General features: G+C 18.9%; 7 protein-coding genes across 7 annotated transcripts; 3 read left to right on the top strand and 4 right to left on the bottom strand.

The window, feature by feature from the left end:
• Positions 1–1,761: 1,761 nt before the first annotated feature.
• PADL01_0816400 (conserved Plasmodium protein, unknown function) lies at positions 1,762–4,413 on the top strand (the record flags this gene model as incomplete). Its single annotated transcript, XM_028681507.1, has 1 exon — positions 1,762–4,413. One exon carries the CDS (start codon positions 1,762–1,764, stop codon positions 4,411–4,413), a length of 2,652 nt encoding a protein of 883 aa, XP_028537878.1.
• A 596-nt stretch (positions 4,414–5,009) lies between these two features.
• On the bottom strand, positions 5,010–7,457 carry PADL01_0816300 (GTPase, putative; the record flags this gene model as incomplete). Its single annotated transcript, XM_028681506.1, has 1 exon — positions 5,010–7,457. The coding sequence occupies one exon, from the start codon at positions 7,455–7,457 to the stop codon at positions 5,010–5,012; it is 2,448 nt and encodes an 815-aa protein (XP_028537877.1).
• Positions 7,458–8,051: 594 nt separating this feature from the next.
• PADL01_0816200 (ubiquitin-activating enzyme, putative) lies at positions 8,052–9,221 on the bottom strand (the record flags this gene model as incomplete). The annotated part of the gene is made up of 1 exon (XM_028681505.1): positions 8,052–9,221. The coding sequence occupies one exon, from the start codon at positions 9,219–9,221 to the stop codon at positions 8,052–8,054; it is 1,170 nt and encodes a 389-aa protein (XP_028537876.1).
• A 679-nt stretch (positions 9,222–9,900) lies between these two features.
• Positions 9,901–10,722, bottom strand: PADL01_0816100 (adenylate kinase 2; the record flags this gene model as incomplete). Its single annotated transcript, XM_028681504.1, has 1 exon — positions 9,901–10,722. One exon carries the CDS (start codon positions 10,720–10,722, stop codon positions 9,901–9,903), a length of 822 nt encoding a protein of 273 aa, XP_028537875.1.
• Positions 10,723–11,864: 1,142 nt separating this feature from the next.
• PADL01_0816000 (meiotic recombination protein DMC1, putative) lies at positions 11,865–13,629 on the top strand (the record flags this gene model as incomplete). Its single annotated transcript, XM_028681502.1, has 7 exons — positions 11,865–11,960; positions 12,064–12,459; positions 12,566–12,727; positions 12,802–12,877; positions 13,013–13,165; positions 13,295–13,421; positions 13,596–13,629. The coding sequence occupies 7 exons, from the start codon at positions 11,865–11,867 to the stop codon at positions 13,627–13,629; spliced, it is 1,044 nt and encodes a 347-aa protein (XP_028537874.1).
• Positions 13,630–13,664: 35 nt separating this feature from the next.
• Positions 13,665–14,482, bottom strand: PADL01_0815900 (trafficking protein particle complex subunit 2-like protein, putative; the record flags this gene model as incomplete). Its single annotated transcript, XM_028681501.1, has 4 exons — positions 13,665–13,687; positions 13,795–13,888; positions 14,033–14,217; positions 14,353–14,482. 4 exons carry the CDS (start codon positions 14,480–14,482, stop codon positions 13,665–13,667), a joined length of 432 nt encoding a protein of 143 aa, XP_028537873.1.
• Positions 14,483–16,137: 1,655 nt separating this feature from the next.
• On the top strand, positions 16,138–19,401 carry PADL01_0815800 (chaperone protein ClpB1; the record flags this gene model as incomplete). The annotated part of the gene is made up of 1 exon (XM_028681500.1): positions 16,138–19,401. The coding sequence occupies one exon, from the start codon at positions 16,138–16,140 to the stop codon at positions 19,399–19,401; it is 3,264 nt and encodes a 1,087-aa protein (XP_028537872.1).
• Between the last annotated feature and the right edge of the window lie 274 nt (positions 19,402–19,675).

Raw genomic sequence — 19,675 nt, 5'->3', positions numbered from 1 at the left:
ATTAAAAATTTAAAAAAAAATTATAAAAATAAATATTATTACTTAATAATAATGTTAAATGTAAGATCATTTATTATGATAAATAATATTTAAAAAAAGGAATGGCAATTTTTTCTTTTTTTTAAGAGGCTTTTTTTTTTTTTTTTTTTTTTTTTTTTCGGTCTTATGAAATGTATGTATATAGACTTTTTAATAATATAATTTCCTGTTATTTCTTTGAATAGTTAATAAAAATTATATTTTTCTTTAGACATAAATTATGTAGGGGTTCAGAGTTATGAATATGAAATAAGTTTTTTGAAATATATAATAATATAAACGATATGGAAATAAATAAATATATATATATATATATATATCTCTTATAAAAATAAATGATGATGTTATGTTATTCTTTTTTTTTTTTTTTTTTTTTAAAAGATACTATATATATATTATCTACATATAATCATTTATGTGTGTTTATCTTTATAACTATACTTCATGAAGCTTATGTAAATAGAAAATATACTATATACTTATAATTTAAAACAAAAATATACTTTAAAGACATATATCAAATATATATATATATATATATATAATCCAATTATTATGATTATGTGTTATTTTTTAATATGTTTATATAATGCGAATTATATTTTTGTTTTTTTTAAGTGTTATAAAAATAGATTAAAATATAAAGAAAAAAATATATAATATTTTTTCATAATTAAAAATAATATATATATTTTTTATTTCATAACAAATTATCAAGTGGCACTATTTTTCATATATATAATATATAAATAAATTTCTACGTATTTCATGTAGAACATTTATAAATATAAATTAAAAGAAACCAAAAAAAAAAAAAAAAAATAAAATAAAACAAAATATAAAATATATAACATATATTTTACCATTCAAAATATATGATAAAAAATATATATATTTTTTTAAATTTTATGAACATGTAAATATAATGAATTATTTAAATAGCATAAATATATAAAAAAATTATAAATATTAATAAATATATAGGAATTAAATTTTTTCATATATACATATACATGTATATAATATATATATATATATATATATATATATTTTAATATAACGTGATTTATTTTTTTTATGTTAATTTTATAATTCTTATATAGTTAAAATTTTTTTTTCTTTTTAAAAAATTATGGGAATAATAATTCGAAAAATAAAAAAGCAGTAAAGTGGCATATATATATAATATTATATATATATATATATATATATATATTTTTTTTTTTTTTTTTTTTGTGATAATATAAAAGTATAATAAAAAAACTGATATAATATAATATTATATTATTAATATATTTAATTTATAATTGCAACCCATGTAATATAAAAGTTTAATAATTATAATGTGGCCATAATATATATATATATATATATATATATATATATATATGTATATTTTATATGACATGTTTTATTATAAAATGCATAAAAATAATGAGAATTAAAAAATAATGTTTTATTTATATATTTTTTAAATATGACAAATGAAGAAATAAAAATATTGATATATTAGTCTTCATCTTATGAAGAACTGAAACAAATAAATAAATATATAAATAATATATATTATAAAAAGAAAAAAACGATCAGAATATAATATATATATATATAGACACATATGTAAAATATATACATTCATATATATTTATATATATTCATATTGTGGATGTATGTTTTTTAAAGGTTTTTTTTTTTAAAAAAAAAAAAAGAAAAAAAAAAAAGATGGTTATAAAAAACATATCGGGAGATATAATAAAACATTATGTAAGGAATAATGAATTAAAAAGAAGATGTTTGAAAACATTAGATATATATAAAAATAATAAATCAAATTTAAATATTATCCATTTAAGTAATTATGTTAAAAACTTACTCTTAGGTTTATCAAATGATGAGGTGTCAGTAGATGAGAATTTTATGAAAAAAATAAATGAAAGGAATAATAAATATATTGTATTTAATAATATATCAAAAGAATGTAATAATAATAAAATAAAATATGTATATAAATATAATTGTGATATGAAAAATATTGTATATATATTTAATAATAATATAATGTATAGAAATAATATCAGTATTGATATGAAGAAATGTTATAAAAATGAAAGAATAAGAAAAAATTTTCATACGTTGAATAAAATATTTTTAAAAGGAGAGAATGTAATACAAGATAATAGAAAAGTTAAAGAAGATAAGAATGATAGTAATAATATAAAAATGAATAAAATGTATGATCATGATGATCATCATAATAATAATAATATTTATAGTAATTTAAATAAGAATGATAGTAATAATATAAAAATGAATAAAATATATGATCATGATGATCATCATAATAATGATAATATTTATAGTAATTTAAATAAGAATGATAGTAATAATAAAATATATGAGATATATGAGATATTACATAAATATGAAAAGAGTATTAATTTTTATAAATATATGTTTATTATGAATAGTTTAGTTGTAATATTAATATTATGTGGTTTATTTGTTTTTACTGGTGATATAATAAATAAATATATTATAAATAAAATTGAGAAGGTATTAGAAGATATAAAGAATTCAAAAGAAATTGAAAATAATTTAAAAGAAATTATTAATAGTTTAATATATAATGTAGTTATGCAAGAGAAAAATAAAATGATTACTTCAGCTTTTTTTATTGATGTTTTAAAAAATTCAAGAAAAGATATGGAAAATGTATTTATAGATATTTTAGAAACAGAACAAGTAAAAAATAAATTAAGAAATGTATTTCAAGATATTTCTATATATTTATGTAATAATAAAGAAGTACAAAAAAAAGTAGCATTTCTATTAGCAGAAGCTATACATCTACCAGTATCAATTTCTATATCAAAAAAATGGTTAAATGATTTATTTAATTCAGAAGAAGTTACACAAAATATGAGAAATATTATATATAAAGAATTATTTAAAAATGATGAAATGATAAATCATTCCATTGGATATTTACAATATATACTCTTAAATACTTTACAGAATAAAAATACACATGAAATGACAAAATTATTTTTAAATTCTATAATATCAAATCAAGAATTCCAAATACAATTGTCTGAACATGTCTGGAAAATTTTCAAATTAGCTTTATCCCCAAAATGGATGAATAATGAAGACTTCAAAATTGTTTTAAAAGATAGTAGAGGTGTAGAAAAAATTATTAAAAAAGAATTTAATGTCAATAATAAAAACGTAAACACTATCAGTTGTGAAATTGATAACAATGTTAATATGAATGGAAATTATAATAGTTCTGATCATTTATCGCTCATCAATAAAAACTTCTCAGCAAATGATAATAAAAATATTAAAAATGATAGATGTGATGGAATCAACAATGACACATGTGATGAAATGGATAACATTAAATGTGATGATATTAAAAAGGTCAAATGTCATGATATTAAAAATGTCAAATGTCATGATATTAAAAATGTCAAATGTGATGATATTAAAAATGTCAAATGTGATGATATTAAAAATGTCAAATGTGATGATATTAAAAAGGTCAAATGTAATCATATTAAAAATGTCAAATGTGATGATATTAAAAATGTCAAATGTAATCATATTAATAACCATAATGATCAGAGTGGTGGTTATATGTCTTTGGTTGCTTCTGAAGAAGGAAAAACCAAAATGAATATTAAATATATAGACGAGAAATTAAATAAAGATAATATTAAATATATAGATAATATAACAATGAAAGAAAAAAATAGTATAGATGAAAATATTTTTATTCCATTAAAATATCCTATTAATCATACTTGTAATGATCAGAGCATGTGTAATATTTGTCAACATTTTAATCAGAAATTAAAAAATGAAATAAAATTTATTCTTCATATTTTTCAAAATTATGAAAACAATCAAACAAATAATTTCATCAATAATAATTCTATATCTATAAAATCATATGAATATCAAAAGAATTTAAATTTTAATCAAAATCAAAATAAAACATTACAATTAAATATTATAACAGACACATTAAAATCTTTATTAAATTCTTCACATATCTTTTTTGATAAAACGATTCTACGTATTCCTACATATAAAATTCAAAATGTTCAAGAAATGCACGCTAAATTTACATATCCATTTCTTCTCAATATTTTTAAACACATGAATACAAAAACAGATAATAATAAATCACAATCTATGCAAGATAATTTAAATCATATACATAATGTAATATATAAATATTCATTCAAGGAAAAAATACATTTAACTCTAGTTGATATGTTTTTATTTTATTCTTATAAATATTATTTTTATTATTATTATGTCATAAAATTAAAGTGCATATTGCACGACCTTTTTAAGCCAAAATAATTTCAAAAATGATAAAGAAAGAAATATAAACATAAACATAAACATAAATATAAATATAAACATAAATATAAATAAATATATATATATTTATATTTATATATATTTATTCATTTTGTGATTTTTTTTTTTTTTTTTTTTTTTTTTGTCTTATACTTGTTCATCTAATACAAGTATAATTATATTACTTATAAAACGTGCAAACACACACACAAAAAAAAAGATATATTATAAATATATCTCTATATGTATGTATATATATTTATGCGTACACAAAAAAAAATATAATATGCACAAATATATACATACATTTATATATATATATGTATATTTTTTTTTTTTTTTTTTTTTTTTTTTTGGGGATTGTAAAAAGAAAAAAGTCTCTAAAATTTTAAGAGTCATTTTTATTTTTTATAATCATTTAGTTTTTTACTTATATAATATATAAATTTGTTTATACTTTTATATATTTCATTATTTATTTATTATTTATTTATTTATTTTTTTTGTTGTTTATTTAGCTCTATATTTCAATTAATAAATATATGTATATGTTTATTATTATTTATTTTTTTTTTTATATATACCCCCCCTTTTAATCACTTTCCTATACAAAAACTATCCAAAATTTTATTTAATATTTGCTCATTTTTAATTGTACCTATAATACTATTTAAAGAATTGACAGCTAGTTTAATTTCTTCAGATATTATATCAAAGGTCATATTATGTATATTTTTTTCTATAAACAATAAATGGTTGATAGCTTTTTTTAAATATAATTTATGTCTTTCAAATGGTAAGAACATTATATTGTTTCCTTCTGAAATTTTTTGATCAAATATTTTTCTTTCCTTAATCATTTTTTCATTTAAATATTTTAGTAATGTGTCAATATTATATCCATTTTTGGATGATATAAAAAAGATTTTTTTGCTACAACGTTTTAATATGTGTGGACTTAAATTGGCTAGTAAATATTTTTTTATTTTATTTTTTATTTTTTTTTTTATTTTTGAGAATTCACATGTACTTACCAAATCACATTTATTTACACAAAAAATGAAATAAGGAATCTTCATTTTTTTTGTTTTATTTTGTATCGCATTGATGTTTTTTCTTTCCTTTACTTTAAAATGATGATTCAAAATTGTTATTATATTTATTAGTTCCTTCTTGTAGTTTTTAATATTTAATAATACAAATGCAGATATGCAATTATTTTTTAAAAAGGATAGTGTTTTTTTGATACCCATAGATTCAAGTGTTTTATGTATATTTTTTTTTTTGCTTGTTTTTTGATTAGCATATTTCATTTTTTCACTTTTTATAACTCCGGCTGAGTCACATAAATTATAAGAGTTATTAAAAATTTGAATATTTTTTTGTATTATATCTATAGTTGATCCTTTAATATTTGTTACTATAGATATATCATTATTACATATATTATTCATTAGTGTGCTTTTTCCAGAATTTACATTTCCAAATAATAAAATATCAGAAGAATTAGATATATCTTCAACATTACTTTTTTTTAAAATATAATTAATATGATTAATACCTTCTCTTATTTTTTTTAAAAGCATATTTTGTATTTCTTCTTTTTCTTTTGGTGATGTTATATGTTCTTCTTCAAAATCTATTTTTAATTCAGTATATACTAATAATTCTTTTAATAAGTTTTTTAATTTTAAATAAATATTTTTTGCATATCCATTCATATAATTCAATGCAATTTGTTTTTGTATTTTTTGTTTGCAGAATAATAATTCTTTTAATCCTTCAATTTGTAGCAAACTCATTTTTTTATTTTCAAATGCTCTTCTAGTAAATTCCCCTTTATAGCTTTCTCTTATTTTTATAAAGTTATTATGACACTCATTAATTTTTTCATAAAATATAGGATCGTTTATAATATTATTATTATGACCACCATTAGTATCATATATTATACTATTATTATTATAATATATATTATTTTGTCTTTCTTCAATTAATATTTTATAAAATAATTCATTCATATTATTTATAGCACTCATTATTTCTTTTACGATCAACATATTTCCATGACAATAAATTTCTATCATTTCTTCACCTGTATATGATTTTGGTTCTTTAAAATAACTATACATAACTATATCAATAATATCATTATTTTTATCATATAATTTTCCTATATATAATTTTCTTGCTTCCATATTTTTTCTCATATGTATTATATCACATAAATTATAATCACCTTGTTTTTTCCCCCCACATGGTATATTATATGATTGGCATATATTATTTGTGATTCCTTTTAAGTTACATATATCATTAATATTATTTTTTTTTAAATATTGTTTTTCTCGATATGTATTACAAGTAATATTATTATAAGTGACATTACTACTATTATTATTAATATTATTACTACTATTACTATTATTACTATTATTATTGTTATTATCTTTTCCATTGTGTAACAATATTTCCAATATCATTTTACTCAACGCACCAGATATTCTTATCACACTTATAGCACTTCTCACGTTACCCGAACTATTGGCATATATCGTTTCTTTATTACTCATAATTTTTAAAAGATATTCTTTTTTTATATCATCATAATTTGTAAAAGTATTAATCATATTGTTGTTCGATTCATTGTAATGAGTTGGGATATTATCACATATATATATATTTTTTTTTTCATTGGATACAAAATTATTGTTCATATGAAAATTATGAATGGTATTTATATCCATATTTTTATTACTACATTCTTTATTTTGTTCATTCTTATCAATAAATGATTCTTCCTCCATATTTAAACTGAAAATCCTTTCCTTCTTCTCCAATATTTTTCTTCCATGCCCTATTTTACTCCGTATTAGATACATTTTTTTTCTACATTTCATAATATTCAACGGCATAAAAAAAGGAAAACGTTTCGGTTTATTTCTCTTCTTTTCTTTAAACGCGTCAACGAAAATAATAAATAAGAAAAGTATCACGGTAATGCATTTTAACAAAAAGAAATGAACAAAAGGTTTCTTTATCATCAAGTTTTTTAATAATATATATTAAAAGGATAAAACAAAAAAGAAAAATACATATAAATAAATAAATAAATAAATAAATAAATACATATATATATATATATATATATATATATATTAATGTAAATTTTTCGTTGTTCCCTTTTTTCCTTTTTAATTTCAACTAGCCATTTTGACTTTTTTTTTTTTTTTTTTTTTTTTTTTTTTTTTTTTCTGTGTAGAAAAATTATGACCCGTTCATAAATTTTGAAATATATAGTTTAAACAAAAAAAAATAAAAAATAAAATAAATAAAATAAAACATAATACATTTTATAATGTAGAACAATTAACAAATGTTGATTTAAAAAAATTACTTTTATTATATATTTTTTTTTAATTAAATATTTTATATGGAATATAATAATTAGGATAGGAATATAAAGTTGTACAAAAAAATAGAATTACCAAAAAAAAAAAATAAATATATATATATATATATATAAATACATACATAAATTTATATATATATATATATATATATATATATTTATGTGGGTACCTCCTTATAGTGATATAGTTTTAAAATAATCAAATAGGATATATACATATACACATTCATAACAAATTAAAAAATAGTATATAATTATTTTTATCAGTTTGAATATTTAAATATCCATTTTCTTTTATTTGTCCCATATGTATTAATTGAGAAAGTGTCAATTGTAAGTTGTGATTATACATATTGCTAAGACATTTTGATGATATATATAAAATAGAAGTATCTGATGAAATGTTAATTTTTTCACATAGATATGTTTTCTTTATAAGTTCAAGTAAATCATTTAATGTATTATTTTTATTTAATGTGAGATTTATTTTTTTTTTATTACAAATAACACACTCTGGATTTTTATAAATGTGATAGTAATATGTATATATACCATTATCTCCTACATATAAAATATCACTATATGAGAAATTTTCATTTTTATATAAAACTAATTTATACAAAATATTTATTATTAATGAAGAAATTATCATTAATGTACTTATAGTAGTAGGTATTGTATTTGTAATAACTTGTTCTGTTAAATTGTATGTTACATTTTCTATATGAAAATATTCAGCTCTTTTTTTGGCTTCTTCATATATCCATTGTATATGTTGTATATTATTTATATTTAATTCTTCATGTTTCTCTTTTTTAAAAGAAACATTCAATACATATAAAATACATTCTTCAGGTGTTTTAGGTTTATTAATTATAGAACACATAGGATATGTATTAGTTGTATAATTCTCTATACTACATTGTATACAAGCATAATTTTGGTTTCTATTAATAATTTTTACATTCCCTTTAAAACCTTCTATTCCTCCATCTATATATATAATGTCATTCCTTAAATTATATATTATACTGTTTAAATATATGCGACTCTTTATATTATCTAAGCAACCAATAATATAATCAAATTCTTCAAAAAATGAACTATCAAATTCTTCGATATGATTTTTATAACTTCTTATACAAATATTCTCATTTATATACGTCTCCTTTATTTTATAACTTATAACATCTACTTTATATTTGCCTATATCTTCATAGCTAAAAAATAATTGTCTTTGTAAATTACTAACTTCAACTATATCATAATCTACAATAGATATGTTTTTGACATCTAAAAAAATTAAATTCTTTATTACTTCATTGCCTAATCCTCCACAGCCTACCACCAATATATTTAATCTTTCAAACGATTTTAAGGATATTAACTTGTCCATTTTAATTTATAATAACATGGTCGCATAAATAGAAATAATATTATAAAGAAATAACTGTTTAAAAAAAAAAAAAAAAAAAAAAAAATAGGTAAATGTGATTATAATGTGTACCATATGAAGTGTATTTAAAATAAATAAATAAATATAAATATATATATATATATATATATATATGTGTGTATATATAAACAGGGTCTCCTTTTTGAAAAAAAAAAAAAAAAAAAATTTATTACATATGATGTATATATAATATATATATTTTTAGTTATTCATTTATGACAAATTTAATATATCATACAGCATATACTTCTCATCACTTCATCTTATTAACAAAAAATAATATATATATATTTATTTATTTATATATGTGTGTTTTATTTTATTTTTTTTTTCTATCCCTCAAACATTGATACCATAAAGGAAGTTTTCTTACCTGTACACTTTCATCCAAAATCCCTTTCTTTTTTTTTTTTTTTTACATAAAAAAAAAATATAAATAATAAATAAAATAAAAATAAGAACAAAAATTATTTTACTAATAGAAATATAATATATATAATATATATTTATATATATTTATATTTATTTATTTCAGGTCAAAAAAAAAAAAAAAAAAAAAAAAATTTTTAAATAATTTATATATATATATATTAATATATATATTTTTTTTTTTTTTTTTTTAATTGGGGTTGTTATCTATTATGACGCATATTTGATCAAATATGTCATTTATCAATTTTTCTCCATCAACATTTTTATAAATATTTTTAAATAGAGAATTAATTTTTTCTTCACTTTCTATATATAATTGAAACCTTTTATTAAAAACCTGTTCTTCATCATCTTCTCTTTTTATTAATCTTTCTAAAATATCATTACTTATATTATTATATATTTGATTGTCTAAGATTAGTTGTTGTTCTTCTTCGTCTGATAATTTGTGTCCTTCTCTTTTTTTTTTAATGAGTTGTATAATATTTTCATTATAACTTATATTTGTAATTGGATCGATAATTCTATTATTTATTCTTCTCCATAGAGTATCTTTTTCTACTTGTATATTTATAAAATTTGTTATATTTATATTGTTTTGTTTAATTAATAAAGCTTGTTCATAATTTCTAGGAAAACCATTTATTATAATACCATTATATTTATCATCATTTATATATTTATTCAACTTTTTAAGAAATATATGTATAACAATTTTATCATTTACTAAAGATCCATCTTTCATACACTTTTGTATTTCATCAAAATAATTTTCTTCTTCATTTGATACATTTCCTTTATTATATTCTTCTTGATATTCTTTTAATAACTCACTGATACAAATTATTTTATAATCGTATTTTTTTTCTATTAATCTGCATTGTGTATCTTTTCCTGACCCACATGCTCCATTTAAAATATATATATTTTTTTTTTTTTTTTTGATTGTGTTTTCTTCATCTGATGATATAGTTGATACTTTATTTTTTCTGCTATAACATGATCCCATATGTCTCCCCTTCTTTTTTTTTGTCAATAAAATAAAATAAAATATAATATAATATAATATTATTTACAAATATGTATTATATATATATATATATTTAATTTTTTTATGTTTTAATTAATTACAATTTGAATAATCTTATAAGGTACTTAAATATTTTCATTGTCTCAATATATATATAATGTAATATTATATTATTTTTCCTTTTTTTTTTTTTTTTTTTTTTTTTTTGTGCTTTAGAAAAAATAAAAAAAATTTGTTCCCTCTTTTTAATCACACACACTTTTATATAAAATGAAGAAATATCCACATTAGGAGAACACACATTTAACTGTTTCAATTCATTTTCATATATAAAATAATTATAAAGATTGTTTATATATAAGAATATTTTAAATAACTTTTAGGGTGATATAGACATTATGTATAAGGCTAATTATAATTATATGTAATATATTAAAACATTGTAGTCATATTTTAATTGTTTTAAAAAATCTACAAAATTGATAAGGAATATATATAAAATATATTAACACAAATGTTAGACATATATTAATTAAAGTCATTTAAAAAAGTTGTATCCTTATAAGCTCTATTTTGAAAGACATATAAAATGAAATGAATCAAAAAAAAAATATATATATATATATATATTTTTATTTTTATTTTTATTTTTATAAAACCTATACAAATGAATAAAATATTTTTACTCCCCTCAACGCTTTTTAGTCTAAATGATTATATATTTCATGAGCATTTATTTGATCTTGTAATTATTTTATTGATCTCTCAATCATTATTTTTTTTTTTTTTTTTTTGTTATATGTATACACATAAATATCTATATCGCACATTAAAACAGACAAAAAGGGTACAACATCCAACAAAAAAAAAAAAAAATAAAAATAAATAAATAAATAAATAAATAAAACATATCATAACAAAATATGATAAAATTAAATAATTATACAATATATATTATATGTTAAGTAAAATTTTATATATATATATATTTTTTTTCATTTGTATATTTTATATAATATAATTTTTTGTTATTTTATTTTTTGTTTAATTTTGTTCATATACATATCTGTTGTATTTTTTTTTTTTTTTTTTTTTTTTTTTTTTTTTTTTGTTTAATAAAAATGGCAACATTACCATCAAGTAAATCAACTAGTAAAGTAGCTATAACATCAGAAGTAGAGGAAGAAGTGATAAAGGACCACACATTTCAAGAAATAGTATGATAAGAATATATATATATATATATGTATGTATGTATGTATTTATTTATTATTTTTTTGATACATACCATATATGTGTTATTTTATTTTATTTTTATAGGAAAAATTACAAGACTTGGGAATAAACGCTGCAGACATAAACAAATTAAAAGGAAGCGGTTATTGCACCATCCTTTCTTTAATTCAGACAACAAAAAAAGAATTATGTAACGTTAAGGGTATATCTGAAGCTAAGGTTGATAAAATATTAGAGGTTGCTTCAAAGATAGAAAATTGTTCGAGTTTTATTACAGCTAATGAATTAGTTCAAAAAAGGAGTAGAGTATTAAAGATAACAACAGGAAGTACAATCTTTGATCAAACACTAGGAGGTGGAATAGAAAGTATGTGTATTACCGAATTGTTTGGAGAAAACAGATGTGGAAAGACTCAAGTATGTCATACCTTAGCTGTTACGGCTCAGTTGCCAAAAAGTCTTAATGGGGGCAACGGCAAGGTGTCAATAAAATTTGTATAAATAATATATAAATATATAATATATAATATATATATATATATATATATTTTATATTTATTCATATTTTTCTTTTTATAATTGGAAGGTTTGCTATATTGATACTGAAGGAACTTTCAGACCTGAAAAAGTTTGTAAGATTGCCGAAAGATATGGATTAGATGGTGAAGCAGTATTAGATAATATTTTATATGCTAGAGCTTTTACACATGAACATTTGTATCAACTACTAGCCATATCTGCAGCGAAAGTAAAACATATAATATATATATATATTATATAGATAACATTCTTTATATGTATATATTAACTCTATACATATAGATGTGTGAAGAACCCTTTGCTCTTCTGGTAGTTGATTCGATTATTTCACTCTTTCGAGTTGATTTCAGTGGAAGAGGTATGTTTTAAAAGTTTTGTCAGTTCCAAAATAAATTGTCACTAAAATTATTCTCATAAATAAATATATACATATATATATATACATATATATATACATATATATATATGCATGTTCAATTTTTTATATGAATAGGTGAATTATCTGAGAGGCAACAGAAATTAAACAAAACAATGTCTATTTTATCAAAACTAGGTGAACAATTCAATATAGCTATATTAATAACTAATCAGGTTATGTCCGATCCAGGAGCAACCATGACCTTTATAGCTAACCCAATGAAACCAGGTTTTTAAATAAAAAATTAAATATTTTCACAAATAAATATAAATAAATAAATATATATATATATATATGTATATATATATGTGTTATATCTTTTCTTTTTTTTTTTTTTTTTTTTTTTTTTTATTATAGTTGGTGGGCATGTTATTGGTCATGCTTCGACCATAAGATTATCATTAAGAAAAGGCAAAGGAGACCAAAGAGTTTGCAAAGTTTATGATGCACCAAACCTACCTGAGGTGGAATGCATCTTTCAATTGTTAATTAAAAAAAAAAAAAAAAAAAAAAAAAAAAAAAATTAAAATTACAAAACATAAACATAAAAATAAACATTTATATATTTATATATTTATATACATTGATAAAATATATATATATTTATTTATTCATTTTATTATGTATAAAATAAAAAATATCTTTCTTCTTTTTCCAGATCGGATAACGGTGTCATTGATGCAACAGATTAATATGATATTATTCTTTAATAGAATAGCTTATATATTCATGACGTTTCCATTAATTTTTCTACAAATAAAATATATATATATATATATATATATATATATATTTATATGTTTGTATATTTTTATTTTATTATTTTTCTTTTTGAGAAACATAAATTATTTTATTACTAATTTTTTTTAAAAAAGTATCTGTTTCTAAAGTATCTGTATAGAAGGGGTTACAAACTGTGTCTGCATATATTTTATGCAATTTTATAAAAATCTTGTAAAAAAAAAAAAAAAAAATATACACATATATATACCCACACATATATATATATATATATATATATATATATACAATATGATGACATACTTTATGGGGTAATATAATTTTAATATAAACAATTATTTTAAAAAACCTTACCGATTTGAGAATATCATCTGTATACTTATTTTTACTATCATCAATTGTTAATATAATTTTAAGGTTAATAATTTTAATTACATATGCATAATTTTTATAAGAACTAAAAAGAGAAAGATTGATACCTACATATCCAAGATATGGGTCATATTTTTTTTCGCTGCTTTTCTTTTCATTTGATTCAACTATAAAAATAAATAAAATTATGTATACATATATATAAATAAATAAATAAATATATATATATATATATATATATATATATATATATATATATATATAGAATAATTATAAAAATATATTATTATTTCATTTTATACTTATTTTTTGAATATTATTCAGAGTGCAATAAAGAGCAAATCGTGATGTTATTTCATCATTTTCTTCGATTGAATAAAAAAATAAGATATCATTATTATCTCCTAAATAACATATGCTCTTTATAGACATTTTGAAAAAGAAATTAAAAACGTTTACATAAATTTAAATATATATATATATATAATTTTTTCTGATGCTTTTCCTTTTGTTTATTTGTTTGTTTGTTTATTTTGTATTATTATTAAGAGGTATTACAAAATCAACATGTATTTTATTTATATTTATATTTATATTTATGTTTATGCTTATATTATATACTATTCAATTGTATAACTAATATGACATTTAAAATTTTTCATCTGAATGATCTAATTTCCTAATTATTTTTCTTTTATTATTCTTTAGATTGATACATTTTTATTTTTATTAATAAATATGTATTCTAACATTTTAATAAATGTGTATTTTTTTTTTTTTTTTATTATTTTCTCTTTTATTACATATTTTATCTCTTTATAAAATATAAATATATAAATAAATATATATATATATCAGAATAATACAAAAAAAGTTATTTATAAAATTAAAAACATGTGTATAAGAACAAAATTTAATTCACTACGCATATATATATTATATATATATATATTCTTAAAATAAATGCTTATAAATTTAAAATTTTATTATGTATATATAAAAAAAAATACCATATAATATATTATGCTAATATTTTATTTAAAAAAAGAAAAAAATGTTATTATAAGAAATATATATATATATATATATATATATTTATATATATTAAAGAAAAATTATTAAGAAAAAAAAAAAAAAAAAATTTAAAATTTAAACAAGTATATATAAGGATTAAGATAACATAAAAATTTATCGGTGTAGAATTAAGGATATAATAAAAAAATATATGAAATATAAAAAAAGGAATTAATTAAATATATATAGAAACATATATATAATAATAAATATTTATTCATTATAATGAAAAAATAAAATGAAATGAAATAAAATAAAATAATCCCATAAATATATTATTCATAATATATATAATAATATATATATATATATATATATATTATATACATATATAATATTATATACATATATATAATATATATATAATATATTAATTAAATATTACACATTATAAAAGATGACTGTTATTTAAAAATGGATTCTTCTTTTAAAAAAATATATAAAAATATAAATTTATATATTCTTAATATTATAAATAAATATTAATTTTTTATATAAATAATATTTTTTTTTTTTTTTTATGTATTCAACTTATTTTATATTCTTATATAATTTTGTAATTTGAATTAATACTAAATGAGAAAAAGATAAAATTTTGAGAAAAAAAAAAAAAAAAAAATTAATAATAATAATGATAGATGGCTGGATAAATAAATATATATAAAACTACAAATGAAAAGATTAATTTGAATTAGTGTTAAAATAAAGAACAATATTTGGAAGAAAAATATATGGATATGTTTATATTATATATATATATAAGAACCCATGATAGATATATAATGATAGGATAATATAATGAACTATAATTTATGTGTATAAATATAGCACATAATAGATTATATATATATATATATATATATATATATATATATATTTATTTATATTTATTATATGATTATGTAAAGTATTTTTATATTTCATTTTATTTTTTTTTTTTTGTTACTCCATAGGTATTTATATATATATTTATATATATATATATTTATAGATATAAAAAGATGTACATAAAAATGGTTAATAGTATTTTTTTTTATTTTGTAATAATTGGTGTTATATATATATGGGACTTAACATATAGTAAAAAAGCAAATATTTTTTTAAATAAACAAGATATATTTAATATAAAAAATACGAATTGGGATATATATGATAAGAAGAGATATTTTTTTATTGGAAATAATCATTTAAAGAATGAAGAAAGATTCGTTCCAGAATTAAAAAAGGATTATAAATCACAAATAAAAGAACATAAAAATTCATCAAATGGTATTATATATCATAATAATAATACCAGATTAAATTATACAATTAATGATAATGTCAATTATGATAATAATATAACCAGTGGTATTAATAAAAAAAAAAAAAAAACTAACGATAGTAGTATACACATGAAAAGTTCTCATTTTGATAATAATAATAATAATAATAACAATAGTTATGAAAAAATTAGAAACAAAAATAGATTTGCTTTATTTATGAGCGATGAAGAATATACAATAAACTCAGATGATTACACAGAAAAAGCTTGGGAAGCTATTAGCTCATTAAATAAAATTGGAGAAAAATATGATTCAGCCTATGTCGAAGCTGAAATGTTATTATTAGCTCTTCTGAATGATTCTCCTGATGGATTAGCTCAAAGAATATTAAAAGAAAGTGGTATTGATACTGATTTATTAGTTCAAGAAATTGATGATTATTTAAAAAAACAACCTAAAATGCCTAGTGGTTTTGGAGAACAAAAAATATTAGGTAGAACCTTACAAACTGTATTAAGTACTAGTAAAAGATTAAAAAAAGAATTTAATGATGAATATATTTCTATAGAACATCTACTTCTAAGTATCATTTCTGAAGATTCGAAATTTACTAGACCATGGTTATTAAAATATAATGTAAATTATGAAAAAGTTAAAAAAGCTGTCGAAAAAATTAGAGGAAAAAAAAAAGTTACTTCTAAAACACCAGAAATGACATATCAAGCTCTAGAAAAATATAGTAGAGATCTAACAGCATTAGCAAGAGCAGGGAAATTAGATCCTGTTATAGGTAGAGATAATGAAATTAGAAGAGCCATACAAATCTTATCCAGAAGAACCAAAAATAATCCTATCTTATTAGGAGATCCGGGTGTTGGTAAAACAGCTATTGTTGAAGGATTAGCTATCAAAATCGTACAAGGAGATGTACCCGATTCTTTAAAAGGAAGAAAATTAGTATCATTAGATATGTCTTCTCTAATTGCTGGTGCAAAATATAGAGGTGATTTTGAAGAAAGACTGAAATCAATACTCAAAGAAGTACAAGATGCTGAAGGACAAGTTGTTATGTTTATAGATGAAATACATACTGTTGTAGGAGCAGGAGCAGTTGCAGAAGGGGCATTAGATGCAGGTAATATTTTAAAACCCATGTTAGCTAGAGGTGAATTACGTTGTATTGGTGCTACAACTGTTAGTGAATATAGACAATTCATAGAAAAAGATAAAGCTTTAGAAAGAAGATTTCAACAAATTCTTGTTGAACAACCTAGTGTTGATGAAACCATTAGTATTTTAAGAGGTCTAAAAGAAAGATATGAAGTTCATCATGGTGTACGTATTTTAGATTCTGCATTAGTACAAGCTGCTGTTTTATCAGATCGTTATATTAGTTATAGATTCTTACCAGATAAAGCTATTGATCTAATTGATGAAGCTGCATCCAATCTTAAAATTCAATTATCTAGTAAACCTATTCAATTAGAAAATATAGAGAAACAACTTATACAGTTAGAAATGGAAAAAATATCCATATTAGGAGATAAACAAAAAAATCTATTTAATTATGCTAGTGTAGGTAGCACACATAATAATAATACTACTACTAATAGTAGTAGTAGTAGTAGTAGCACTAACTCGTCGGCATACGGAAACGGTGAAGAAAGTGAACCAGTTGTAGATTATACTAAGAGCCCAAACTTTTTAAAAAAACGAATTAATGAAAAAGAAATTGATAGATTAAAAATGATCGATCGAATCATGAGCGAATTAAGAAAAGAACAAAGAAAAATTTTAGATTCCTGGTCCACCGAAAAAAGCTATGTAGATAATATCAGAGCTATTAAAGAAAGAATAGATGTTGTTAAAATAGAAATTGAAAAAGCTGAAAGATATTTTGATTTAAATAGAGCTGCTGAATTGAGATTTGAAACATTACCAGATTTAGAAAAACAATTAAAAAAAGCAGAAGAAAATTATCTAAATGATATACCTGAAAAAAGTAGAATATTAAAAGATGAAGTTACAAGTGAAGATATTGTTAATATTGTTAGTATGTCAACTGGTATCAGATTAAATAAATTACTAAAATCCGAAAAAGAAAAAATTCTTAATCTTGAAAATGAATTACATAAACAAATTATAGGACAAGATGATGCTGTACGTGTTGTAACAAAAGCGGTTCAAAGATCTAGGGTTGGAATGAATAACCCTAAAAGACCAATAGCATCTTTAATGTTTTTAGGACCAACAGGAGTAGGAAAAACTGAATTATCAAAGGTATTGGCAGATGTATTATTTGATACACCAGAAGCAGTAATTCATTTTGATATGTCTGAATATATGGAGAAGCATTCAATTAGTAAATTAATAGGTGCAGCTCCAGGTTATGTTGGTTATGAACAAGGAGGTTTATTAACAGATGCTGTGCGTAAAAAACCTTATTCTATAATTTTATTTGATGAAATTGAAAAAGCTCATCCTGATGTATATAATTTATTATTAAGAGTTATAGATGAAGGGAAATTATCTGATACTAAAGGAAATGTAGCTAATTTTAGAAATACAATTATTATATTTACATCTAATTTAGGTAGTCAAAGTATACTAGATCTAGCAAATGATCCAAATAAAAAAGAAAAAATCAAAGAACAAGTAATGAAATCTGTAAGAGAAACATTCAGACCAGAATTTTATAACAGAATTGATGATCATGTTATATTTGATAGCTTATCAAAAAAAGAATTAAAAGAAATTGCAAATATTGAAATTAGAAAAGTAGCTAATCGTCTTTTTGATAAAAATTTTAAAATAACTATAGATGATGCTGTCTTCTCATATATAGTAGATAAAGCATATGATCCTTCTTTTGGTGCTAGACCACTTAAAAGAGTTATACAATCTGAAATAGAAACTGAAATTGCTGTTAGAATATTAGATGAAACTTTTGTAGAAAATGATACTATTAATATATCTCTCAAGGATCAGAAGTTGCACTTTTCAAAGAGTTAAAATTTTTATAAAAATATTATAATGTGGAAAAAATAAATCAAAAAAAAATACTTATCGGACATGTATTTAAATATATATATATGTATATATATATATATATATATATATATATATATATATATATGTTTATTATTATTATTAATAAGAACAAAAAAAAGAAAAAGACAAACATATATTATCATATAATTTATTTATATCAATGTATATTCATAAATATATATTCTATTTGTGTTGTTATTTTGTTATTTATTAATCCTTTTTTTTTTTTTTTTTT

Source organism: Plasmodium sp. gorilla clade G2 (genome assembly GCF_900097015.1).
Source record: "Plasmodium sp. gorilla clade G2 genome assembly, chromosome: 8".
Classification (NCBI taxonomy): Eukaryota; Apicomplexa; class Aconoidasida; order Haemosporida; family Plasmodiidae; genus Plasmodium; species Plasmodium adleri (nom. inval.).
Note: the sequence above shows the minus strand (reverse complement) of the source record. Positions and strands in the feature narration are given on the sequence as shown.